The sequence below is a fragment of the Marmota flaviventris genome, chromosome 1 (assembly GCF_047511675.1).
Source record: "Marmota flaviventris isolate mMarFla1 chromosome 1, mMarFla1.hap1, whole genome shotgun sequence".
Taxonomy (NCBI): domain Eukaryota; kingdom Metazoa; phylum Chordata; class Mammalia; order Rodentia; family Sciuridae; genus Marmota; species Marmota flaviventris.
The window spans coordinates 79,602,959-79,617,024 of NC_092498.1; the positions used below are offsets into that span (position 1 = coordinate 79,602,959).

At 35.6% G+C, this 14,066-nt stretch overlaps 1 protein-coding gene across 2 annotated transcripts in view; it reads right to left on the minus strand.

Annotated features, from left to right (window-relative positions):
• Positions 1 to 1,444: 1,444 nt before the first annotated feature.
• The window catches only part of Tmem196 (transmembrane protein 196), a 61,612-nt gene continuing 48,990 nt past the window's right edge, over positions 1,445 to 14,066 (minus strand). For both annotated transcript variants that reach the window (XM_027932636.1, XM_027932635.1), the window contains exons 2-4: positions 7,865 to 7,921; positions 4,766 to 5,020; positions 1,445 to 1,504 (exon numbers count right to left, since the gene is read on the minus strand). In XM_027932636.1, the coding sequence (XP_027788437.1) occupies positions 1,445 to 1,504; positions 4,766 to 5,020; positions 7,865 to 7,921 (372 nt within the window). The remainder of the gene's footprint in view (positions 1,505 to 4,765; positions 5,021 to 7,864; positions 7,922 to 14,066) is intronic.

A 14,066-nucleotide genomic window follows, 5' to 3' on the forward strand; every position in this document is an offset into this window, starting at 1 on the left:
TCATATTTTTATTTCCTTCTACAATAACTATTTCAGTGCCTTTGGATATATGCCTTCCCAAACATGGTCTGTCCATATTATTTCATGTTAATTGTAAAGGAAAAGAGAAAAGGGCCGGGCGTGTAGGTCAGTGGTAGAACATTTGTTTGGTACACATGAAACCCTGGGTTCCATCCCCAGTACTGCAAAACAAACAAACAAATGAACGAACAAACAAACAAATAAATGAAAAAGCAAACACCTTAATGAAGTATAGCAAAGCTAATTGTGATTTTGTTTTTAAAGGGAAGATTGGGATAGGGTGCATCATCTGTTTTTGGTATATTGGGCTGGAGTGTGTCTAAAATCTATCACAAAATAATCATAAGTCAGAATGTCTTTATTTATAATATGGAAGTATATGATTCAAAGTTATATTTATAAATCAATCTCCATGATTATTATTACATAAATAATATAATCATAGTAAAATAGCCAAAAAACTAAGTAATCTATCTTTATAATACTCTATTTAGATCACTCAGCTCCATCAATATCAGTCACAAAGATATGTATATATAACAGATGAAGAATAAAAATGGAAAATTTTAGTAGAAATTAAATTTGTGATTTTTGTGGGCATAGAAAAACCTTGAGCAATTGCCTTGCCATTTCTGTTGAAATACCCCACAGCATCACAATTTCTTTTCTACTATCTATTTACATTCATGTAGCTATAAATATATGCTGTATATATGTTCTGTATTTACAGTATATACACACACATACTTTATTAACTCATTTGTGAACATGTAGATTAATCTGCACAGTATGATCAAAACATTTATTTTTCTTAGATAGTATTCACTTACAACTTTTCAGTCTTGTGCAAAAATGCAAAAATATCATACAGATTAATATTGTCTTTCTAAAAAATTCTCTTCTTTATGTTTTTGGGTTTTTATAATTTACAAATAAATTATGAAACATAGTTCATTCACAAATCGAAAAGAATTACAATGTTTTTGTAACAAGGCATTGCTGAGGTTTTGATTTGTGGCATTCTTGAAGCCATGGTCTTTCAAAACAAAGACATCAATAAGTTATTGTTATTTTTTGTTATTTGCACTTTTTAATTGCTCAATATGAAACATGTAATTACAAATCTAATACTCATGCTAGTCAAATGTTTGTGTAGAATATGAATTTTATTTCTGTTTTATTTATTTCTCCTGAAAATTCTTCTTCAAAACAATCTGTAAAGTCTGTTGAAATGACCAAACTTGAGCATTTCTAGAAAGGTTTTCACTGCATAAAAAAGGCTGGAGAGTAAGTGAGACAAAATTGATGAAGAATAATTTTAGTGGATGCTCAGGAGAAAGAAAAGCAAATGCAAGAATGGTTTTAATCTTATCTCCTAGTCCCTTGATATCTCCTTGCCTCATGAACATCCTAAAAACATTGATTATACTCTTCCATTAAATATCAGTGGTGGTCCTCCATTGCTCATGTTGTCTGTCACTTCCTGTTAGGAAAATAACATGAATTAATTAAAATTCACTTACAGAGTAAGACATTGATCTGGTTAACAGGGTAGAAAACAGAAATTTCAAGCCATTGAAAAACTTTTGAGGGGAAGGACAAGAATTGATATTGTTGTTCCATTTGAGGAAATAAAATTTTATGGGATTTTGGAGCACATAAAAATGCTAAAGGGACAGTCTTGTAGACCAAAGTCTTCTACCCACAAAATCAGTTCACTCTCCCTACTTTCCTTGTTTTCCCTCAACTTTATTTTGGAAGGACCTCACCTAGAAAGAAAATGATCAAGGGCCCAAGTTTTCCCACAGGCTGCTCTGTTATACTAGCACACTGCCTGGATTACCTTCATTCTATAGAAAAATGCAGCCTTTTGACTACAAACTGAAAAGGCCCACAAAGCAGTCATTCACTCGTAACTATGGATCACTACAAAAATTATAGGAGGAAAGATTTTTTAAAAAATGATACTGTCACCTTTTACAGCAAAAAGCAGAACAATGAAATTACTGAACATGTCTTTAAGGGCCCAATTACTAAGAAGTTAGGCAATAAAAATATAGATGTAAAGAATCACACAAAAAGTTCCATTTGTAATTATAGAATTTATTAATTTAAGAAAAAATTTAGTTGTTTTGAATTCATATATCTTATTAAATATTAAGCCTTTCCTTACAAAAGAAAAGATGATGAAATGTGAGGCCCACTTACTTTTATTATGGTTAGTGCACCATATTATAAATAATATATCAGCAAAATTATCTAAAAATAGATTGATGACATCCATATTCAAACAAGCCTATTTGCAAAAGAGCAGGAATAAAAAAGACCTTCAAGTGAAATTATTTTCTCAATTATTTAATTTCTATCTAGTTTCTGTTTTGAGAAAGTGCTTGATTTCTTTGGAGAATCTGCTAGAGATTCACATTGTGAAAGTTGTCTGAAAATATACTCATGTTGTTGTACTAGTATTAATCTGATTTGAGGCTTAATTTAATAATTCACTATTAATGGCAAGATTAATAGAAAGCATGCCCCAAAATGATAGTCAACAAAATTTATTCAAAATTTTTTTCTTATTCATCCTGCCAGAAGTAGAAGAATTTTATTAATGGATTTATAGAAATAAGAATCTTATTTGTCTTTCCTTTTCAGAAAAGTATTTGCATTAATAAAACTGCTTTAAAATAATAAAAAAACTAAAGTATCAGTCTTTTATTGCAAATTTAAAGAAAGTTGTTTTTAAAAATTTTATGAAATAAGATAATTGTTTTAATTAAATTCACCCCATAAGGACACAGTTAAATTATTCATAGGAAATAACAGTAAAAATTAGTTTTGAAATGGATGAGTCTTATCAACTTATTTGCAAATAGGAATGTCCCGTTAAACAAGATGTTTCTATTAGAAATTTGGGTAGGGCCAAATGTGGATATTTGCAAATGGACATACTTTCTGCAAATGGGTCACTATATAATTTTCTGTATTTCCAATTATACTGTTAAAATAAATCAAGAACTTTATTTTCAGCAATTGGAAATATGGAAAATAAATTGGAAAAATGTTGTATTGGATAATTTTGCCAGAAAACCTTTTTTTCAGAATTTGTGCTATATTAGTGTCAAACTTTGGCTCTCCGTTCATGCAATTTTGGCAAGCTGGAGATACAGTTTGTAGACTCATCTATTATTGAAAGCAAAACTGGTCTGTGAATGATGATATTGAGTCAGAATCATGATGTAGCAGAGAATAAAAGGAATTATGAATCATCCAAGCAGAAACGTGTTTGGATGCTTAAAGGCAGGCTGAATATTTTAAATATTCAACCAACTTTCAAGCTGCAAGACACTGCCATGTAGGTTTATGTCAACTCCTCGAAGTAGCCCTTATGAAAGTGATACTTTGAGGAACAACATTACAGCATCAGTCCAAACTGATCTGCTGACATCATGGCTTCCTGAAAGAAGCAGTGCTTCCTGCAGCAACGTTACAACATGGCAACTCCCTGGAAATCAGCGTACCTTGTAGGTAACTCTGGTGTCGGGGGCACCACCGGGCAGCTGGGCAAGTCGGTTATTTCAATAGCCCTCAATCTCTAATGTAAATATAACAATTATACAATAAATATTGCACAAACATACAAAAAAGGTGAAAGCACACTAGAATAGAAATAGAGCACAAAAAATTCACTATCCAAGTATATAATGATCTATTTTTAATGACCGAATATTTCTTTAAATTATCAGTCCTGCTACTTATACTATTAATTATTTTTTGAAGGATATGCAGAAATCTGTCTAAAATTGCTTTCTTGGGACAATTTAAGAGCATCTTCTTTCTGTTTGTATGGATCATATACAAAATGAAAACATATCAACTGTAAAATAAATATTTAACTTCAAGGGAACATTATTAAGAAAAATGCAGTAACTCTTGCCACTATTTCTTTTTTTCTGTGGTTGTACAATTTCATTTCCATGACACAAAGCAAAATATGATTTGGCCATTATCTTAGTGAGTTTATTTTACAGATGTTTATCTTAATAGATCCAGTAGCAGGAACTGAATTAAGAAATGTGTGCAAAATGTAGCAGAAACACAGACAGCTCTCTATATTAATTCTTCTTTTATGCAATTAATATAACTTTCTGTTTGAATAGGTTTCATGAAACAATTGTGCAAGGACCATTGTTTAAAATACAGGCAAAGCTATCCAAATATGCATCAAATTAAGATGAGAATTAAATGAAGCTTTATATGGATTGTAAAATATGCACTGATAGATGAAGCATTTTGTCGCCTTCTTAAAAAGCCCCTTTATGCTTGATGATCTAATTTACATAATCAAATGCATCTACTTACAAGAACAAGGGATGAGCTAGATAGAAAAGGGAATTCATGCGATTTCTAAAACTGGCACTATTGAATGGAGACTGTTTTGAGTTTATGTGTTTTTCCTCAGTATAATACATAAAAATTCATATTTATAAGGTATTCAATATTTTATGAAGTGCTATTTTAGGAAATGTGTTTTGAATACACAGGCTACAAAATTATGTTGAAAATAGGTGTAACCATAAATTGCAGAGAGAAAATAATTTTAAAATTCCCATACTTAATCCAATAGGGCCAAACTTATAAAATATGACCCCTCATATTGTCATCTAGGGTTGCAAGTTGATTCACCCAGAGCAGACTGCAGTCTTCATCACATGACAGCAGTAGGAGGCAAAGGTACAAAACTCACTTTCTCAGCCATTTCATGAGAGTGATGCAGGGAATGCTCCCTTTCTGAGAACATCCTTCTCTGCTCATAGCTGGCTAGTCGGCAAGTGAGCCAGGAAGACAGGGTGCAGCCCCCAATCCCAATGCACGCCAGGGACATGGAGGCAAGATGCAGAGGATACAGGGAAGAGGTCTTCTTTGTGACTGCCCGAAGGAACTGAAAATTCAGGATGCCCCCAATGAGCCCACAGATACAGCAGGCTGAGAAGAGGATCATCTAACAAGGAAAAGAAAGAGGGGTTAAACTTGAAGACACAAAACTGCACGTCCAGGATGGCTGACTTTGGAAGGTACTAATAGAGGACAGAAGCTAGCCTTTCAGTAGGGATTCTACTTGGTCTGACTTATTGGAGAGGAAGTACACCACAGTGTCTCAGAAATAGAAATCAAGGATATATCAGTTGAGAATTCTGAAGTAAGCATTGTCTTTCAGCTAGATACAGATTTAAACAACATTTATTTAATACCTATTGTGGGCCACTATGCTAGGAATAGCAATAGATGTCATCTCAATTAGCCTTGCCAGCAGTTCACTGAAAGACATACTAATGCACATTTTGGAAAAATGAATGGTGATTAGAATAAACTCAAATTTAGGTACTTAGATTTTCTATCTTAAATCCAGTTTCACTATGTCAGTCCTCTCAAAGTGTCAAAATATCTATTGAATTTTCATTACTTCCACTTCAAATATTTGTGCCTCCTATGTATATGAACTTAGGGAATTTAGTTAAATCCTTTTTACTTTCAGTAAGTCTTTTATTGCTTGTGTATCTTTTTCCTCAACAGGTAGATTAAGGAATTCCCATGAACTGGCCCCTCTACCTTACAAATCTTTTGTTTACTCTGGTGGCACTACAATGAAATATAAATAATAGGTGTTCCAAAAATACTGTTTGATTATGGCTTAGCTTTCAAACTTACTATTGGTTTGATCTGGGTCTCTACTCATATCTAAATAGCATCCCAGAAGATGAAGTGCAATGCCTTCTGTAGCAATGTTTTCTGAATATTTAAGAAACTTAATTTACTATTTCAAGAAATTTAATAATTTTACTTTGTTTTTGCATCTGGTATAAATTATCCTGTGGGCTTTCCTGGTATTTGATAATATGATACTAATTTAATTATCCAAACTTATTTCCATTCTTCTCTGGAACATAGTATTCAATCACTCTACCCCCACGCCCACTGGGCTAGGGATGGAACCCAACCTCTCAGGCTCCAAGTCCATCACTGATCTACACCCCAGCCCAGATTTTCCATTAATGGAGCTTGCTCATTTACATCTCAAGGATATTTTTAGTTTCCTGGAAATGTTTTTGCTTATTCCTTGTGTTCCTCAATGAAAGGCACAAATCAAGTCTTAACTTTTCAGAATGCCTTCCTGGATTTATTGACCCCCTCCTTTGCTATAATTCTCCAGAGCAAGCAGCTTTATAACTTACTTTAGCATTTAGTTTTACATGAACAGGTATTATTTGCTTTCCACAGGTAGTTAAGTTTAGCAGCATTAAGGAGTACCTAGCACCTGTGAGATCCCAAGTGAGGCAGCTGGCACTACCAAGAATAGCTCATAATTATTCTCCTTGAAATCTCGTGAAAGAGAAGACTCAATTCCTCAAGGTGGTGTGATAAATATTAAGAGGAAAATATGAATTGTTGCCCTAGGCGTAGGAAAAAAGGGAGGTTAGAGTTTAGCCAGTGAGGGTTGTTGGAAGCTTCCAGGATAACATGCCATCTTAGCTAAGTGCATCTAGGTGCCAACAGAAGGCCCAGCTATGAGTGGGTCAAGCACAATGAAAAAAATGTTCAGATCTTATGATTTTTTTTCTTTTATACTTTATAAGAGATTCAGAAAGACAGGAAACAGACACTAGTGTCTTTTTAAAAAGTTCTTCCTCCCTTCCTCCCTCCATCCGTTTTTCCCTTCTGTCTTTCCTTGCTTTTTTCTCCCAATAAGTTGTTCTTACACAGCCATAGAGAGCCTTGGTAGAGGAAAGGTGTAGAAGAATGAAGGCCATGTCTAAAGAATGATGCGAGAATCATAGGTGCCAATTCCATGTACCCAAGAAAACACTTTTTTCCTCCCAAAGATTTCTTTATCCCCCTTTATATAATTTTCAAATATTACAGCTCACATATCTACAGCAGTGAGTATGTAATCGTTTTTGTCACAATGGAAGTTATCACAGAGAAAGGCACAATTAGAAAAAGGGGCAAAATGAAGATAGCTGCAATTCTACACATTTCTGGTCCTGCTCAGATACCTGGCCTCTCCTTGTAGAACTGCAGGCTCAGAGGCCACTTCCTAGAGTTGTTGTGCAGCATTGATTTTGCCATTTGGCAAAGGTTTATTATTTTTCCTTTTGTATTCAATAAAATAAGACGTGCTTTTTCTTTCTCTTCAAACTTTCATAAAATGACATGGAAGGCAAGAGGAGGATTTACATTTCAGCATGTGGTGTTCTCCTCCAGCCCAATGTCAGAGTCAACCAGGAGCATGTTCCCTACTCCGGAACCTAAGATAGAATCATTAAACATCTGAAAACACTTACATGTGCATTTATAGTAATAAAATAAAATAAATCTTTAAGAATTGTCTGTAACCATAACAACACAGCTGTCTTGCTGCTTTGTAAAATTAGTTTCATAAAGCCAGTAATTCTTAGGCCCAGATCCATATTCAACCAGTTAGATTTCCCAAAGACTCAAGCTTTATTGTTTTTAGCTCATGGAAGGTTTCAGGTGATTGCCCAGGAGTCTCTAAGTGGAAAACTGGAGGCTGTCATCCCTAGCAGACATTAATGCTTGCATATTTATGTATTAGGAGAGCATATCAAAGCTTTTTTGTGCTGGTGTTTTGTCATTGTCTCTACTACTCTGGATGATTTTCTTTGAAACAAGAAAGTCACAGGATATATTTGTCAGATTTGTCAGTCTCATTTTTATCCTAGCTCGTAACATTTAGTACATGGAAGTTGGCTAGTCATCTTTTCTGGTTTTGAATTCTTATATTTTAAACACTTCAATGCATAGTACAAACAAGGAAAAAACTTACAACAAGTCCTGATTTTTTTTTGGCGCACAATATCCCACATATGCCACAGAGAAGAAACTGCAAAGGAAAAGAAGTAAAATTATTCCATTTTCAAAGACAGGAGAACACCTAGATTTTAGCTTATTATAATTCACTCACGACACTTGCTCCAGGGAAGTGTAAAAGTTTTAAATTCCCATCAAAATCTAGAAAGAAAATATCTAATTATAGAATAGTGAAGGCTAAAAATGTACACTCTAATTAAAATTTATTTTTTGCAAAGTTGATAAGAGTAATAGTGAGATTTAAGCCCAAATTAACCAGGTTAACACCAGGCAAAATTATGAAGTAAATGAATTTAGAGTTTTGTTCCTCTATTTTCCTGTTACTTCTTATCCCTGTCTACTTTCTCAGGAAGAAAAGTGGTGTGATACATTCATTCATACTAAACAACTAGCAATAGGTTTTTACTACAGGTAGGGGTTTAATACAAAGGAAAAGATAAGGCATCAGATAGGAACATATTTCTCTATAAAGACATTATTTGTACCTGTCGAATTGGTACAATGGCTACCTCATTCCATCAGAATTGAGAATGCTGCCCTTGTGGAAACATCAAAGAACACAAGAGAATGAAGTGACTAGAGGCATATAATTTCATGTAAATAAGAACACTGGTGACATAATTGCTTTGCAAAAGCAATTACATTAAAACATCTATCAACAACACATTATTAGACATTTTGATTATCAGGAAATGGTAAATAGTTAAGTTTGGATACAAACATTTAAGGTCATTTGAATCCGAATTGGCAAATACTTCAGACTGGAACTATTATATAAATAGATTAACTCATGAACAAGTGAACAAGCCCACTAAAGGCTTTCAGATTTGCAAAAAGAAACTCGTTTCCATTTTACTTTTTAAAATTTTGCTTTCTCAAATGAAAACTAAAATACAACTGATTTAAACTATGTATCTCACACCTGGATAGATTTTAAAAATATGTATCAAAATATCCTAAGGATTATCTGAAATAGTATGCATGTAAGAAGTACAAATAAACTTGTTGGAAAATAATGGGTAAAGGAAATTGTTGCCAGGGAACTTCCTACATAATGGAGCAGAATGATTTTATAATCACCTGCTTTATAGCAGGCAGTGGTACAGGAGGACAGATATGGGGACATGAGGGTACATTATTTAGATGAAATTTCAAACTAATGAGGAAAGGATCAGGATTATTTGTTCAATAAATGAAATTACATTATTTGTTGACCTTCCCCTAACATCATATACCATAATTAATATAAAGTGCTTTGAGTTTTAGAGGCATAAAAATTTATGTTTTACGATATGATAAAGTTAAAAATGTGTAATTTTACAGAAGTGGGGAAGATTGTCTAAATATAACACTGAAGTCCATAGATCAAGGTAGGAAACACTTATAAGTTGAGGAGAAAAATTATGATTTTATGAATCAAAAATATTGAAACTCAAAGGTAAAAAATAACTTTAGGATCATATTCACAAAATATATTATGGGCAAAGGGTTACAACACTCTATATATCTCACAAAATATTTATAATACTAATAAAATCAGGAGAAGATAGAAACTCAGAACCTTACAAGATTTGAATACTTACATAATTTTCAAAAATCTTAAAAAGTGATTTCTGAGTAACTGCTTCTTAAGCCTTCTGTGCCCTAATTTAGACCTCCTGTCCTTGTGTGGAGTCCTTCTAACTGATTCTATCTAGCATATTTTAAGGCTGTGCTGAAGCAATTTCAGTTTGGACCAATCCTGTACCTCTTCATGCTTTAAACCTCAAAGCCAAGCACATCTTTCTCCTTAACTAATTCTAACTCGACCTGAAAATCCGTTCACCCGGAATTCATTCTTGAAATAATTTGAAAGCTGTGTAGTTTTATGTTCTTTGGATCTGTTTTGAAATCTATAAATATCATCATTATTTATTTACTGTAGACTCATGGGACCTCAGGAGCATAAGCGGAGGTCACTACCCCAGCCACTTTGTTGGAACATCTAGTTGGAAGTGAAATTGCTACATCTAGGTAGCAATTTATCCCAGTTCACTTGAATGGAGCTAAGAAATGGGAGTTCAGGGCTGGGGAGGGGGAAGGTAGAGGAGGGAAATTAAGCAATGTTTTTCCATTCTCTCTCATCTCTGCAGTGTAAATAGTCTCTAATAGTTACTTCTGTATCCAAAATCCACATTCCTTAGAGGAAACCTGTAATCCTAGAAGAAAATATAGATGCGTGCAGTGGGAAGTATATAAAATTATGGAATTTTTGAGAAGGAAATGGGAGATCTTGACTTAAGTTTAGACATTTTAATTTACAGAGAAGAGAAAAAGCTCCCGCCCCCAACACACCTACCAAGCTGTAAATTGACCTTTTATTCCAGTGGCTGTCTTTAACCCAAGTAATACCACTGGAAGAGAGCTTGAGTTATGATTTAAGTAGCCCTCATAATTTATACATGGGGACCTGAGAAACTAGATGTCCAGGCAGGTTTAGTGTCTTGCTAAAGGTCACACATATAATTTAATGTTTTACTAAGTGTCTAAATTAATTTGTTTCTACTAATATAATGGAAATGCTTTTGAAAATGATTTTTTAATGTGAGTACAGTATATGTTAAACTAGTAAATCCAATGGAAGTGTTTAGTGAACACCTATCCACCTATGACTTCTGTCTCTGCTCTTGCCATAGTTGATTTTCATTGTAATTAAAATAATTAGATCGGAATTACTCTAAGATTTCATCTCACTCCTGTCAGAATGGCAACCATCAAGAATATAGGCAACAATAAATGTTGGCGAGGATGTGGGAGAAAAGGTACATTCATACATTGCTGGTGGGACTGCAAATTAGTGCAACCTCTATGGAAAGCAGTATGAAGATTCCTCAGAAAATTTGGAATGGAACCACCATTTGACCCAGCTATCCCACTTCTTGGTTTATACCCAAATGACTTAAAATCAGCATATTATTGTGACACAGCCACATCAGTGTTTATAGAAGCTCAATTCACAATAGCTAGACTATGGAACCAACTTAGATGTCCCTCAATAGATGAATGGGTAAAGAAAATGTGGTATATATGCTCAATGGAATATTACTCAACTTTAAAGAAGAGTAAAATTATGGCATTTGCTAGTAAATGGTTGGAGTTGGAGAATATCATGCTAAGTGAAATAAGCCAATCCCACAAAACCAAAGGCCAAATGTTTTCTCTAATATGCAGATGCTAATTCACAATAAGGCGGAGGGGGGGCACTAGGGAATAGCGTTAGATTAAGTAGAAGGAAGTGATGGGGGGATGTAGGGATAGGAAAGATAGTAGAATGAAACAAACATTATAATTATATATATATATATATATATATATATATATATATATATATATATATATTTGATTGAATGATCAATATGTTTCTGCAACATGTATACTCAGAAAAATATCCCATCTATGTATATCAAAGTGCATAAATGCATTCTACTGTCATACATAATTAATTAAAACAAATAAAAAATGAAAATAATTAGGAAATGTGTCATGGCGTTATGGTCTAAAATTACTTGTACCTTATTTTATAGGGGAACCTGCCATAATAATTTAAAGGTTCTTATTTTTCTCAACATGACTTTATGCAGGATGGAAAGAACTTATCCATATTGTAGAAATTATTAAGCAATTATAAAATAAACTAGCTGAAACTGATGGCTTGTCGTGTGTGTGTGTGTGTGTGTGTGTGTGTGTGAGAGAGAGAGAGGGGGGGGGTGGGGTAGAGATGTATGTGAAACCCTGCTCCTTCCTTAGTTTTTCCCTTTTTAACAAATAATAGCCTTAAGACTTCGGCAGGCAGGAGAAAAGCCTTTTATTTCCAGGGCATATGCAAGTTTAGATGGCCATTATAATTAGAGGAAAAGTAGAAGAAAATTTGTTTACATAGGCAGAGAGGCAGGAATTCATTGGGGATCTAATATCCTATGCCTATACTTAACGAGCATCATCAACCCCTGGAGAAGAGGTGGGAGCCCACTACTTAAGACCAATCACAGATACAAGGCAGAATTAGGCTTGTCACAAAGAGGACGGTACCAAATGCCAAGAAAGTACCACCCCTAGGCCAGGTACACAGGATCTTTCCAAGCTGAGATGGGCTTAAAACAACAAAGAACCTTATCCTGGATCCCACTTGCCCTTTACTGTGAGCATAGCACATGGAAATAACAAGTAACAGGAGGTTTCCACTAAGGGGAGGCAAGAGCATAGGAGAAGACCCCTCTGGTAGAGGTGAGCAGGGACTTAAGCTGAGAGTGGGACATTAATACTGGAGAATATGTTTTTGCACTCAAGTTCCTTCCTGGGGCACAAGATGACCACAGCGCACCACTAGAAGAATTTGAAGACTATTGTTCACCAAAGATAATTATAGTAACAACAAAATTTAATTCTTCCTTAGAATGACACTATCTCTAACACTGATAGTCTAAAAGAAGATAGAGAGATAAACTACAATATTCTGGAAAAAAAAAGACTTTGAAATTGGAGCTATATCATCCATCTAAACTCTTACTCAAAGAAGAAATTATAAGAAAGCCATGCACATGTGGCTAAGGACATGGTGGTAGAACGAATTATGACCCCACATATTCTAATCCCAAGACCTTTGAATGTCACCTTATTTGGTTAAAAAAAAGGGGGGGCATATGTGATTAAATTAAGGGTCTTGATATGGGGAGATTATTGTAGATTTTCCAGAGATACCTTAAAAATATAACCACAGGGGTCTATTAATGGGGGGGGGGAGCAACATCAAAAGGAACAGAAGGAGGAATCCAAGATGGTGGCCAGAGGGAGGCAGAATTCTGTATATCTCTGTGACTTGGTCTCAACTAGTGGGAATACTGCTTCTCTGAGAGTGAGAGAGGACCCCTACATAGCTGCTCTCATGCATAAATCACCAAGGCTGTGCCCCTACTCAGGGCTCTGGGCCTCAGCGTTAGAGCAAGACTCCTAACTCCTGTCATGCAACTCCTGACTACAAGCCCACACAGGGCTCCCAAGAGCCTCAGCAGAATTACTGCATCATCACTACTGCAGAACTCCCAGACGCTGCTCTGCTCCCATGCAGGATACTGAGTTGCTACCTACCCACAGGAACTCCAGCCACCACTCCCCTGTGGACCCCCATCTACCAACAGAGGCTCCCCTGGTCACCTCCATCTTGTGATTCGACTTAGCAGCTACAGCCATAATCCCCTACATGGTAACCTGCCCACACCAGGGGACTTCTCACAGGTTCTGAAGTCAGACAAAAGCTGCAGTACTGAACATCACAGAGTTCATCTCTGAACACACTGCACAATACCGTCAGCCGACTCCCCCCACCCCACCCGACACCCCAGTGGTGGAAGCAGACCGCCTCCATCTTGGGTCATCTTCCTCACCATATTTGGTGGGGGAAGCTCCCAGATTGGAACTCCAGCTGGCCAGATGCTTGGTTTCCAACTCCCCTCCCTCCCCAGCAGCGGTAACCAGGCACAGTAGCTGCCCAACAAAAAACATCTTTCAATGGGATGGGGTGCGCAGGCCAGGGTGCTGCCCATGGGAGCCCTGCGGAGAGAGGTCCCTTAATTGGGAACAGCTAAGGGAGAGGGAGACAATGAAAAGGTTTGGAGACTAACAAAGAGACCAGGAACTGGGAAATCTTCAGGGAAGATACTGAGACAGGACCAGGTGCTCAAGTCATATGAGCAGACCCAAAAAGAGACCTTTGAGGTGCAGTATATCTGCAGGGACTGGTGGGTGCCACACATCACTTCCAAGCACCCTGCACCAGGACCAGCCTTCCCATCCTGGTTACCTTCATTATCCTGAGGGTGGAGGTACCAGCTAACAACAGACAACCCCACCTATTGGATGAGAAGGGAAGCAAAAAATAAACTGATCTCCAAAACAATAAACAATTCTGGTTTCTTCATTTGAGAATTTGTTTTTCTTTTTTCTCTTTTTCTTCTCCCCCTCTATCCTCCCACCCTTACCTCCCTAACATATGTGAAATCAAGTACTTTTAATGAATTACAATTTTGATGACTGGGGTGTCTGAATAATATATTAGAGCTGTGTTGTATATTATTTTATTTTTTGTCTTTTTCACCACCAATTTTTAATATTTTAATATCCTT